Below are 13,753 nucleotides of genomic sequence, written 5' to 3'. Positions count from 1 at the left end.
TTGTTTGTTTTTTTTTTTTTTAAAGGGAAGAGAGATCACAGAATGGGGTATGTAGAGGAGGGAGTGGTTTACGGTTTTAAAAGTGGCATTCAGGGCCTCACTGAGGAGAGCTCTGAATGAACGCTTTAGGGAGAGCAGGAGTGGCACTTTCTCCCAGACAGAGTGTTCCAGCAGAAGAGTGAGTGCAAGGTTCATAAGTCAGCAGTGTGCTGGCGTGCCCAGGGGCCAGCAGCAAGTCCACATGGTTGGGCAGAGTGACCAAGAGAGAAAGATGATGAAGTCAGAGAGGCAACTAAGGACAAATTGGCGGGGTTTGTAGTTATAAGAGAATTTTTTTCTTTTCTCCTGAAAGAAATAGGGAGTTAGTAGATGGTTTTGTGTAAAATGACAGGTTCCAATCTCTATTTTTTCAAGAGCATGGTAGTTGTGGAGTTAATAGATTGTAGAAGGATGAGGAATCTTTTGGCAGAATCCAGGTAAGAGATGATGGTGGCTTAAACTGAGGAGGTGGCAATAGTGAGAAGAGCAATATTCCGATTCTAGGTATATTTTGAAAGTAGAGGCAATGGGACGTCCTAAAGAACTCAACAGCTCTAAGACAAAGCAGGGGATTAAGGATGACTCCCATCCTTAACTGAGATGAAGATGACAGGTTAAGGGCAGAACAGGTTGGGGAAACTGGAAATTTTGTCCTGGATACACTTAGTCTGAGAGTACTCAATATGAAAATGGAGAAGTCAGGTAGGCAAATGGATATGAGAGTCCAGCGTCCAGAGGAGAGCATCAGATTAGAAATATTAATTTGGCAGCACTCAGCATGAACACAATAGTCAGTCATAAGACAGAATAACAAAGTAAGCAGAAACAGAGAATAACAGTCCAGGATTGAGCTCTGGGGCATGCCAAGAAGGATGAGTCCAAGAGATGGAAGAGTGGCCAGGAAGAAGACAAGAGTGTGGTATGGAAACCAAAAAGAATACCCCAGAAGAGGCCAGTTCACATCAGATTTGGACTAAGAGTTGACTGGGTTAGCTACATACCATCACCGACAACCTTGAAGAAAGCATTTCTGGTGGACGGTAAGGAAGAAGGCTTGATTGCAGATTGTAACAAAACACAGGAAGAAAGGGGTAGGTATTCAGTCATTCCCAATTTACAGATGAGGAACCAGTACCAAAGAGGTCAACAAGTTAGGACAAACATGTGCAGCTGATGATCATGCACCAAGCACACATGTAGTCCTTAGTGGATACATCTGGGAGGTAAGACAAGCAATGAGGTAAAGATGTAAAGAGAGACTTTAAACCTTTCATTCTTTGTTCCCTTAGCAAAAGGACCTTCTAATGGGAGAAGTGATCTTGGGTCACAGCTGATGACTGAACCAGAAGTCAAGAAGCAGGGGTAGATGGCGTATTTCTGTGCAGGGAATGTAGCAGCAACACCATCTTGTGTTTCACTGTTCTAGATATGTACTGATATGAACACCCAAGACTGACAGGTATAGGGCCAGTTCAAGTGCTAAACCAAACCCTTCCTTCCTTGATGTTCCTGGCACCCAAGGAGACAGTCCTTTAGGTTCACTAAGGAAATAATCCTCATCTTTATTTATTATTTTCCCACTGCTGTTGAAACCTTGTAGTCTCCCCATGAGCTTAACTTCCACAACTGAGAATGCAGAGCAGAACACATGGAAGTGACTGGCCTGTATGAGCTAAAAGGTGTCCAGGGCTCCTGAGGCGTGAACACCCCACTCCCAAGTTAAGTGCTGCCTTTTAGAGCACCATGCCATAATGCCAGCCTGTGTGGCATAACAGAAGGAGCCCTGGCCTTGAAAAGTAGGAGACCTGGGTCCTGGTGCTGGGTCTATCATAGGGGCTGTGTGAAATGGGCAAGCCCCTTCTCAAGTACACAAAAGAATTGCTGGACCTCATCTTTTGGAGTCTCCATTTCTTCCACTAAACAACAACATAGAGCACAGCGATTAAAAGAATGGGCATTGGAATCAGGATACCTGGGCCTGTTATTTTCTATGTTAACCTGTGTTAGTTAACCTTTTGAAGCTTCATTTTCAGAACCTGTAAAATGGGGATAACAATACATACCCAACAAACAACCATGAAAACACAGTGCCTAGCAGTGGTGTACACTCTCTATTACCCATTATAATACTTTGAGAGTTGTCTTCCAAGATGCATTTATTAATAATTAACCTCTCCATTTGCAATTAAAAAATATTAATAGTTAACTTCAGATAGGTTGAAATAATGTTAAGCAAAAAGGAAATAATAATTTAGTTAGCCAAAAAATGAGAAAATAAAAATCTAGTAACAATAGTGAACTATTACTTATACAACAGATGAGATGTACCTTGAACAGGGATTTCCCCATAGTTTGGTCTCTTATCTGACAGGGTTGTCAGGGGTTTGGATGTAGAAATTGGTCCACTTATGGAATGTCTCTGAAATCATAAGGTAAAAGGTATCAAAGTTAGGTCAAATCTAGAGCTGGGGCTTAAAACACAAGTGTTGCAGAGAATATTTAGTTACAAATTTGCATAATTCCTTCTACACTGTTAAAGTAAGGCTGAAGTAAACATTAAGATACAACATCTACACACACACACACACACAAAGAGTGATCTCAAGATACATTAAAAAAAAATAGTATGGAAAGATCCCTTCCTGTGCCCTTTACCCAGTTAGCCCCATTAGTTAGTAACATCCCGTAATCCTCTAGTACAATGACCAAACCAGTATACTGACATCATATACTCAAGGATTCCTCCTCTGGCCCTTATGCAATTACACCTTTCCTCCTGCTCCCTGACCCCTGGCAACCAGTGGTATTCTGTGGGTGAACCCACTGTTTGGATTAAAAAGGATTCTTTCGTGTCAGCTACCAACTAGTGAAATACAGATGTGCTCCTACTACAACTGCCCCTCTACAACTGTCATCTGAACTCAGCACTACTGCAACAGCTTTGTCACTGGCTTCCTCAGCTCCTAACTCTTATGTACACCCCTCTGCATGCAGCCATAAGTATCTACCACCTATACCTAAAAAACCTCTTAGCCCTTCTTCATCTCCCATCACCTTTACATACTGCTCAAGTATCACCAAACCACTTGTTCCCACAGAGACTGTGGTGTTTACCGTCTCTGCTTTTTCTCAAGCTTATTTCCTTTTCTTAGCCCCTTTTCACCTAGCTAACTTCTTTTTTTTTTTAACTTAATGTAATTTCATCTTTTTTTTTAAATTTTATTATATTCCCCATACAATTGCAGCCCCCCCATTCTGACCCCAATCCCTCCCCTCCCGCCCCCGCCCCCCTAAAAGTGTCTCTGGTTCATAGTTTTTTTGTTGATTTTGATTTTCACTTTCTTATAGTTAATCATTTGCCTGGTCCCTTATTTAAGTTTTCTAGATTCCTGCTGTGAGTGAGACCATCCGGTATTTTTCTTTTTCTTTCTGGCTTATTTCGCTGAGCATGATCCCTTCCAGCGCCATCCATGTTGCTGCAAATTGCATGTGTTTATCTTTTTTGAATGCTGAGTAATATTCCATGGTATATATGTACCACATCTTCTTGATCCAGTCATCTATTTTTGGGCTTTGGGTTGTTTCCAAAGCTTAGCTATTGTAAACAGTGCTGCTATAAACATAGGGGTGCAGGTGTTCTTTGGAATTGATGTTTCTGTGTCCTTTGGGTAAATACCTAGGAGTGGAATTGCTGGATCATATGGAAGCTCTATGTTTAGTAGGTCCAGAAATCTCCACACAGCTTTCCACAGTGGTTGGACCAGTTTGCACTCCCACCAACAGTGTAGAAGAGTTCCTTTTTCTCCACACCCTCGCCAGCATTTGTTGTTGCTAGTTTTTTTAATATGTGCCATTCTCACTGGTGTAAGATGGTATCTCATGGTAGTTTTGATTTGCATTTCCCTGATGGCAAGTGATGTTGAACATTTTTTCATATGCCTGTTGGCCATTTGCATTTCCTCTTCAGAGAAGTTTCTTTTTAGCTCTTCTGCCCATTTTTTTTTTAAATTTTTTTTTTTCTTTTATAGAGGCATGTTTTATTTATTTATTTGTTTGTTCGTCTGTTTCGTTTATACATGCACTGGGTACAGTCAGAAGCGCGGGAGGGTGAGAGAATTCACCAGAGCCAGAGCAGGGAGCAGAGCAGGCAGAAGGACCGAAGCACACTGCTGAGGGGAGCAGCGGGCGGCAGGAGAGGTCTGCGCACCATGTGGGACCCTCCTCTGGTGGCCGGGGAGCAGCCGGGAATTGAACCGGCGCTGCAGAGGCTGCGGGCAGCCTCGCAACCCAGCGCTCAACCGCTGCGCCACCGGGGAGGCCCTTCTGCCCATTTTTTGACTGGATTATTTTCTTTGTTGTTGTTGAGTCTCATCAGCTCTTTGCAGATTTTTGTGATCAGTCCTTTATCATTAGTGTTGGGTGCAAAAATGTTCTCCCAGTTGGTGGGTTTCTCTTTGTTTTTGTTATTGTCTCTTTTGCTGTGCAGAAGCTCTTTAATTTGATGTAGTCCCAGCTGTTTATCTTTGCCTTCACTATCACTGCTTTGGGTGATGTGTTTGTAAAGATGTCTTTGATGTGCAAATCACGTAGTGTTTCGCCTATATTTCCTTCTATATATTTTATGGTTTCAGGTCTTATGTCTAGTTCTTTAATCCATTTTGAGTTGATTTTTGTGTATGGTGTCAGGTAGTGGTCAAGCTTCATTCTTTTGCATGTAGCGACCCAGTTTTCCCAGCACCATTTATTGAACAAACTTTCTTTGCTCCAATGCATATTCTTTGCTCCTTTGTCAAAGATTAGTTGACCATAAATCTGTGGGTTTATTTCTGGATTTTCTATTCGATTCCATTGGTCTGTATGTCTGTTCTTGTTCCAATACCATGCAGTTTTGATGATTATGGCTTTGTAGTATAGTTTGAAGTCTGGGAGTGTAATGCCTCCATTCCCTTCTTTTTTTTTCAGGAGAGCTTTGGCTATTCGGGGTTTTTTGTGATTCCATATGAATTTCATCAATAATTGTTCAGTTTCTTTGAAGAATGACATTGAAATTTTGATTGGAATAGCATTGAATCTGTATATTGCTTTTGGAAGGATGGCCATTTTAATAATGTTTATTCTTCCAATCCACGAGCAGGGGATGTCTCTCCATTTCTTTGTGTCTTCTTCTATTTCTTTTAACAGTGTTTTATAGTTTTCTTTGTATAGGTCCTTTACCTCTTTTGTTAGATTTATTCCCAAATATTTGATTTTTTTTGTTTCAATAACAAAAGGGATGGTTTTTTTGATTTCTTCTTCTTCAGATTTATTGTTTGTGTATAGGAAGGCTACTGACTTTTGCGTGTTGATTTTGTATCCTGCCACTTTACTGAACTGATTGATGAGTTGAATTAGCTTTTCTGTGGAGTTTTTGGGGTTCTCTATGTATAATATCATATCGTCTGCAAATAGTGATAGTTTGACTTCTTCTTTTCCTATTTGGATTCCTTGGATGTCTTTCTCTTGTCTTATTGCCCTGGCTAGGACTTCCAGTATTATATTGAAAAGCAGTGGTGAGAGTGGACATCCTTGTCTTGTTCTAGATCTTAATGGAATTGCTTTCAGCTTTTCACCATTGAGAATGATATTGGCTGTTGGCTTGTCATAGATGGCCTTTATGATGTTGAGGTATGTTCCTTGTATCCCAAGAATTTCAAGGGCTTTTATCATGAATGGGTGTTACACTTTGTCGAAAGCTTTCTCAGCATCTATTGATATTATCATATGGTTTTTATATTTCTTTTTGTTGACGTGTTGGATAACGTTGATTGATTTTCGGATGTTAAACCATCCTTGTGCCCCTGGAATGAATCCTACTTGGTCGTGGTGAATTATCTTATGGATACATTGTTGGATTCTGATGGCTAAAATTTTATTGAGGATTTTTGCATCAGTGTTCATTAGGGAGATTGGCCTGTAGTTTTCTTTTTTTGTGTTGTCCTTGTTCGGTTTTGGTATTAGTGTAATGTTGGCTTCATAGAACGTGTTTGGTATTGTCCCTTCCTTCTCAATTTTTTGGAAGAGTTTGTGCAGGATAGGCACTAATTCGTCTCTGAATGTTTGGTAGAATTCATTTGTAAATCCATCAGGTCCTGGGCTTTTGTTTTTGGGGAGGTTTTTGATTACCATTTCAATTTCGCTGCTTGTAATTGGTCTGTTTAGGTGTTCTATTTCTTCTTTATCTAGCTTTGTCACCTAGCTAACTTCTAATTTCTCATTTCATATTCCCGGCAGGAATGTGCCAGACGCCCAGCATTCTCTACATCTTTATCAATACTTGGTATTGCCACTCTTTTAATTTTGGCCATCCTATCAGATATGCAGTGGTACTATGGGTTTAATTTTCATTTCCCTGAGGACTAATCCTATTGAGCATCTTTTCATTTGTTTATTACCCATTTGTACATCTTCTCTGAGGAAAGGACTTTTCTAATCTTTTGTTCATTATACACCGGGTAGTTTGTCTTCAACAAGCCTTTGAACAAGACTCTTTTGGCAGATTAAATGTATTATGAAAATATTCACAACTTATCTTTTCATTTTATTACTTTATTATTGTCTTTCAGAAGTTTAAACTTTTGATGCCCAATTTACCAACTTCTTTCTTCATGCTTTTTTGTATCCTAAATAAGAAATCTTTGCCTTCTCAAAAGTCCTTAAGATTTTTTTCCAATGTTTTTATCTAGAAGTTTTATGACTTTTAGTTTTTACCTTTGGGTTTATAGTCAGTTTCAATTCTTGTATGTGGCAAGAGGTAAGGATTGTGGTTCTTTTTTAGCCCCATACAGATACCTAGTTTTCCAGAACATTTTGTTGAAAAGACTATCCCTTTTGAACTGAATTACTGAGTACCTGGCACCATTGCTGAAAATCAACTGACCTATCTCTGGATTCTCTATTCTAGTCATCTAATGTCTGCATCTAAAAACTAATGTGAATGTCATATGCCTTGATTATACTGTATTGAAATCAGAGTGTAAGCCCTCCTAATTTGTCTACCACCCCACCCACCAGACATTTTGGATATTATGGGTCTTTTAACTTTGTACATAAATTTAAAATTATCTTCTTAATTTCTACAAAAATGGCCGGTTGGAATTATAACTAGGATTATGTTGAATCCATAGATTAACATGAAGGAGAACTACAAGGTATTAAAATAATGAGTCTTCTAATCCATTAATATGTCTTTTCATTTATTACTTCCTTAATTTTTCACAGTAATATTTTGTAATTTTCATTGTATAAGCCTTCCAAAATATTTTATTAAATTTATAGCTAAGTACTTCAATTTCTTATTGTTCATTGGAGAGGAGTACTCAAGATGGAAATGTCTTTTTATAACCTTAATTGGGAATGACACCTCGTTTTCCCATATCCTATTTATAAGAAGTGAGTAGTATAGGCAGCCAACATCAAGAGGGACAGAATAAAAGAATGACTACCAGAAGGTGTGGATCACTGGGAAGCATTTCAGAGGCTGCTTACCCAATACTTCTGCTTGCTTACTTCTGGAACTCATGGGTCCTTTTGAAACTTATTTTTAAGGTCTTTTAGAATAGGTCTAGAATAGTGTCTACAGTAGCGCTATTTAGTTCCACTGTAAAGTGTGGTCCTCTGTGGGATCTCTAGGAATGCTCCAAATATTCAAAGAGGTTTCCCATGACTGAAATGATTCCCTGCCCTGTGTGAACTATGGAAAGTGTTTGCCTGACAGCTCACTGGCAACTGTTCTTTGCTGGGAAACTGTTCTCGTCCAGCCTTATGGGGGTTCACCCTATGGACGTGCAGACTGGCAACCAGGAAAGGACACAAAAGCATGCCTCTCCAGAATTCTAGACTCCATTCTCTGTCTACCTCCCTCCTTCTATTTACTGTGCCTTACAAATTCTGGCACCCTCATTCTCCATGAAAACTTGCCTATAGCTCTTCAGATCTAGTTAGTTCCCTTCCTTGCTTCATTTGGATTCAGCCTCCCTAAACTACCATCTGGAAAGTGCCAATAGAAAAGTATGGGGTATACCATGATTTATCTCATTTCTTAACTTTAATTCATGGATAACAGCCTTCTGCTGCCTGATATAAAATATCTAAAAGTGCTTTTTTTTAAAATCTTTTTTTAAAGATTTATTTTTATTTATACAAGCACTGGGGTATAGTCAGAAGCGCGGGAGGGTGAGAGAATTCACCAGAGACAGAGCGGGGAGTAGAACGGTCAGATGGATGAAAAACACTGCTGAGGGGAACAGCAGGTAAGGCAGGAGAGGACTGCCCCGCCATGAAAGTAAGTGCTTTCTATGTTTTGACCAGTTGCCTGTGGTGGCAGAATAATCCAGTAATAACTCCTTCAGATCCCAAAGTGGAATTCCTACTCAGAAAGTTCTGAAAAAGTAACAACCCCAATCTTGGGTCCTCCTCCTTCAGGGATTCTCATTCACTAGGATGAGGCCGGGAATTTATGTTTAAAAACTCTCCACATGACTTTTATGCATAGTTAGATTTGAGAACCAATGTGCTAATTAAGCAATTATTAAAAAATTACTAAAAGTGACTTGTAATTCTTACTTTTTTTAAGTTACAGAGTGAGATTTTTTTTTATTGCCTGTCCTAGAAAGATTTAGTGTGATGTCTTGCACATTAAACTTCAATTGACAAACACTGGAGAAATTTCACCTCACCTGAAGTTTATTTTACTTTGCCTTTATTTATTTATTTTTAAAGATTTATTTATTTATACAAGAATTGGGGTATAGGTCAGAGGCACCGGAGGGTGAGAGAATTCACCAGAAAGAGCGGGGAGCAGAACAGGTAGATGGACTGAAGACACTGTTGAGGGGAGCAGTGGGCGAGACAGGAGAGGTCTGCCACGCCATGTGGGTTTCTCCTGGCTGGCCAGGAATTGAACCCGTGCTGCAGAGGCTGTGGACACCTTCACTGCACAGCGCTCAACCCGCTGCACCACGGGGGAGGCCCTTATTTTGCCTTTAGTTATTATAATCTTGAGGTCTTTAGGAAAAGTTTAATAGAGAATAAAAAGTATTAAATACGCAAATGGACAAGGAATTCCCCTTGCCTTCCTTTTAAATTAAGAACACCTTCTATATGAAAATGCAAAGTTGCTAACTTGCAAAATTATAAATGCAGAGGGGGGTAACATGTTTACCCCAAACTTTACAAAGGAAAAAGTAAAATATTTATCCTCAATATACATGGCCAATAGTTAACAAAGCACAAGTCTCCATTCAAAAAGAAAAAAGTACTCCTATATAATTTTAGGGACAGGGAAAGAGCCAATGCTACTAGTTTTAGGCCACCTCAAATACTCTTTCCACAAGTAGTATCCTAGCAAGGGCTACTTAGTCCCTATAATGAAAGGATATCTTGAGCCCTACAGAGTGACAACTCTCTGCTCTCCTTTCTGGTCTGCATTTCAACAGTGGCAAAACAAAGCAATGTCTAAAACTCATCCATAACGGAGCAGCAAGGTTCTGTGCTAGACTACTACGAAATGAAAGGGCATCTTGAGCCCTACAGAGTGAAATCATGCTTCTTTAAATTTATGCCTTGTCAACCCCCTTCCACTCTCATTCTGGGATGGCCTTATGACCTGCGTGGCCCAAAAGAATGGGAGAGAAGTGACACTGTCTAACTATAAACCTAGGTCTTAAGATGCTTGTTAACTGCCACTTTTACTCTCTCGGCAGTTGAGACACCAAGTCATGAAGGAGCCTGAAAGGAAAGATCACAAGATGAGATAGGCGCAACCATTGCTGCTGAGCCCAGGTTCTAGCTCACCTTCTAGACAGGTGTAGTTGAAGGAGTAAGGTCAGGCAAAACCAGGAAAGAACTGCCTCATCAACCCAGAGAATGTCAAAAAGATAAAATTTCTGTTTTAGGCCTCAAAGTTTTGTTTTTGTTTTATTTTAAATTTTATTTTATATAATTCTTACATCATTTTTCATTTTTGCACAATGTATGCATTTTCCTTTTGGTTATATTCCCCATACAGTTGCACCCCTCCTTTATTTTGACCCTAGTCCTTTCTCTCCCCATCCGTCCCCCCGCCACAATAGTGTGTCTCTGGTTTATAGTTGCTTGTTGATTTTGATTTTTACTTTGTATTAATTAGTCTTTTTCCTGGTCCCTTATTTAGGTTTTCTACATTCCTGCTATGAGTGAGACCATTTGGTATTTTTCTTTTTCTTTCTGACTTATTTCGCTGAGCATGATCCCTTCTAGCTCCATCCATGTTGCTGCAAACTGCATGTGTTTATCTTTTTTGATTGCTGAGCAATATTCCACTGTGTATATGCACCACATCTTCTTGATCCAGCCATCTATTTTTGGGTATTTCGGTTGTTTCCATAGCTTAGCTATTGTAAATAGTGCTGCTATAAACATAGGGATGCAAGTGCCCTTTGGAATTAATGTTTCTGTGTCATTTGGGTAAATACCTAGAAGTGGAATTGCTGATCATATGGAAGCTCTATCTTTAGTAGGTCAAGAAATCTCCACACAGCTCTCCATAGTGGCTGGACCAGTTTGCACTCCCACCAGCATTGCAGGAGAGTTCCTTTTTCTCCACAACCTCGCCAACATTTGTTGTTGCTAGTTTTTTTAATATGTGCCATTCTCACTGGTATAAGATGGTATCTCATTGTAGTTTTGATTTGCATTTCTCTGATTACAAGTGATGTTGAACATTTTTTCATATGCTTGTTGTAGGCCTCAAAGTTTTGAAAGTGATTTGCCATGCAGTGAAAGTTAAGGCATACCAATTATGTGTTCTCCTTAGAGAGGTGTCTTAATGTAGTGGCTAAAAGCATAATCTCTGAAGCCAGAATGCCCAGGTTCAAATTTCTGCTCTTTTTAATTACATAACCTCTAGTGCCTAACCTTTGTGGGCCTGTTTCCACATGTGAAAACTGGGGTTAAGAACAGTATATACACCCAACAGAATTAATCAAGTTAACATTAGAAAGCATTTGGAATCGTGTAGAGCACAGAGTAAGTGCTCAATAGTTGTTAGCCATTTTCAGAAAAATAACACGACTGACATTTACCTAATTTATCTCAATTAAGGATATTCACAGTATCTCAGAAAATTCCAACTATAGTCCCCACAAGGCAGTCATTTAATTCCTAATGTAGTGCACGTGACTTTGAAGAGGATAAATTTCAGAAACTGAGGTCCCCAGAGTCGCCACATACCTGCATAGGGGAGACAGCTGCTGCAGGAGGGGTTTTCATAGGACTTGGACTCAGAGGTGTTCGTGGAATTGCAGCTGCAGTAGGGTTTGGTACTAGACAAACAACAATATACAAATAATCAATAAATAGATCATGATACAGCAGAAGCTTTCATAACTGGTGTCCTCTAAGCATCCACTAGATTAACCAATGCCCTTGGTTCCCCCTGGAAACTGTTCTGACCGAGGAACCTCTCCTGAACACTTTGTCATGCCCAACAGGTGGTCCTTCTTCTGCCACCAGGTAGACTGTGTGCTTCTCTAGTATTTCCAACCCTGGTTATGCAAGTCACTTTATTTTTACTACTTGATTGTCTTATGTGGTTAAAAATGCTCCATAAATCAACACAATTCGAGAACCAAAAAACCCCAAGAAGAGTATTTCTGTAATTGCATCAGTGAGCAGCCTGGCACATCGTGGATGTTCACTATTACATGAAGGAACATTAGAACCTGCTCATCTTCCCTCATCTCCTTCATGAGGTCATTTTACATTAATTATCAGATTTGCACTTAATACATTGTTTAATTACCTGCTCACACATCAATCTCCTTCCATAGCCTGAACTGTTATAAGAAAGATCTGTAGTTTATTAATTTCTAGATATTTGGGCTTAGCACAGATTCTGGTGGAGGGTGTATAAAGATGGCTATTCATCTGAAGCCAAATTAAAATCAAAATGGGACACACAAATGATATCAGGCACATAACACAGTGGATGAGGATGGAGAAATCACTGTGGACCTTTTTATTTAGCCAAATATTTATGTTAGGAACTATGTTTCTAGATGTGTTTTCTATTGAGATAAAATTGACATAACATAAACTTAATTTTTAGACTATAAAGATTAGTGGCATTTAGTACATTCACAATGTTAAATAACCATCCTCACTTCTATCTAGATCCAAAACATTTTATCACCCCCAAATGAAACTTATAAGCAGTCACTCCCATTCATTCTCCTCCAACCCCTGGCAACCACCAAGCTGCATTCTGTCTCTGAATTTACCTATTCTGCACATTTTTTGGTTTCTGTCACTTAGCATATTTTCAAGGTTATCCACATGGTAGCATATCAGTACTTCATTCACTGTTATATTTAAGTAGCATTCTACTATAAGGATGTGCCACATTCTGTTTATTCACTCATTAATTGATGGACATCTGCATTATTTCCATGTTTTTGTTACTGTGAATAGTGGTGCTACAAACATTTGTAAGTATTAGTCTGAATGCTTGTGCTCATTTCTTTTGCATATATCCAGAGGTAAAACTACTGGGTCATTCAGATATATTTTATTATAATACAGTGCTTTTTATTTTTTTTCTTGTAAAGATTTATTTATTTATGCATACCAGAACTGGGGTACAGGCCAGAGGTGTGGCGGGTGAAAGGATTCACCAGAGACAGAGTTGGGATCAGAACAGGCAGATTAACTGAAGGACACTGCTGAGGGGAGCAGTGGGCGAGTGAGGAGAGGTTTGCTGTGCCATGTGGGTTGCTCCCTGGCCGGGGATTAAACTCATGCTGCAGTGGCTGCAGATAGCTTCATATGTTGTGTCTTAACCCCTAGAGCCACCAGGGAGGCCCCAATGTTTTTTTAAAAAAGATCAGTACAGTAGATCATTTTACATTAAAATCCACGGTATTAATATTTTTAAATAGTTGTATAACTTTAATTGTGTAGTCATTCCATCATCAACTTATTCTTTTTGTTAATTTATTGATTTATATTATGTTTTACATCATTGTTCATTTTTGTACAATGTTTGTTTTCTCCTCTCAGGTGTAATCCCTGTGAAATTCCTACCACCAATTCACCTGTGCACCATCACCACAGTCCCTTATGTTCTTCCCTTCCCTGTTTTGGGCGCTCTCCTTCCTCCTCCCCTGTAGAATGTCTCTGATTTATAGCTGCTTGTTAATTTTATTATTTTCATTATTTTTTCCTTATCCCTTATTTGGTTCCCCTAAATTCCTCCTATAAGTGAAACCATCTGGTATTTTTCTTTTTCCTTCTGACTTATTTCACTGAACATAATCCCTTCCAGCTTCATCCATGTTGCTGCGAATGGCATGAGTTAATCTTTTTTGATTGCTTTATAGTATTCTATCTTGATCCAGTCATCTATTTTGGGGCATTTGGGTTGTTTCCATATCTTACCTATTATAAATAGTGCTGCAATAAACAAAGGGATGCAGGTATCCTTTTGAATTAATGTTATTGTGTTCTTTGGGTAGATTCCTAGGAGTGGAATTGCTGGGTCACATGATAGCTCCATTTTTAGTAGTTTGAGGAGTGTACTTTTTTTAAAGTTTTTTTAATCTTACCCCATCAAATACCCAGAAGCAGCCACTAATAACAATTCCAAGCACATCTTTCTTGAAATTTCAATACAAATATCTATGTATGTTAAAAAACAGAA

The 13,753-nt window shown here is 39.1% G+C and overlaps 1 protein-coding gene across 3 annotated transcripts in view; it reads right to left on the bottom strand.

Annotated features, from left to right (window-relative positions):
• The window catches only part of SPECC1L (sperm antigen with calponin homology and coiled-coil domains 1 like), a gene marked incomplete at both ends in the record, with an annotated part of 98,699 nt that overhangs the window by 49,225 nt on the left and 35,721 nt on the right, over positions 1–13,753 (bottom strand). For all 3 annotated transcript variants that reach the window (XM_084244724.1, XM_084244722.1, XM_084244723.1), the window contains 2 exons: positions 2,368–2,458; positions 11,287–11,378. In XM_084244724.1, coding sequence (XP_084100850.1) covers positions 2,368–2,458; positions 11,287–11,378 — 183 coding nt within the window. The remainder of the gene's footprint in view (positions 1–2,367; positions 2,459–11,286; positions 11,379–13,753) is intronic.

The sequence above is a fragment of the Talpa europaea genome, assembly GCF_964194135.1.
Source record: "Talpa europaea genome assembly, chromosome: 10".
Classification (NCBI taxonomy): Eukaryota; Metazoa; Chordata; class Mammalia; order Eulipotyphla; family Talpidae; genus Talpa; species Talpa europaea.
The sequence above is the reverse complement of the archived record's forward strand: the minus strand, read 5'-3'. Positions and strand labels throughout refer to the sequence as shown.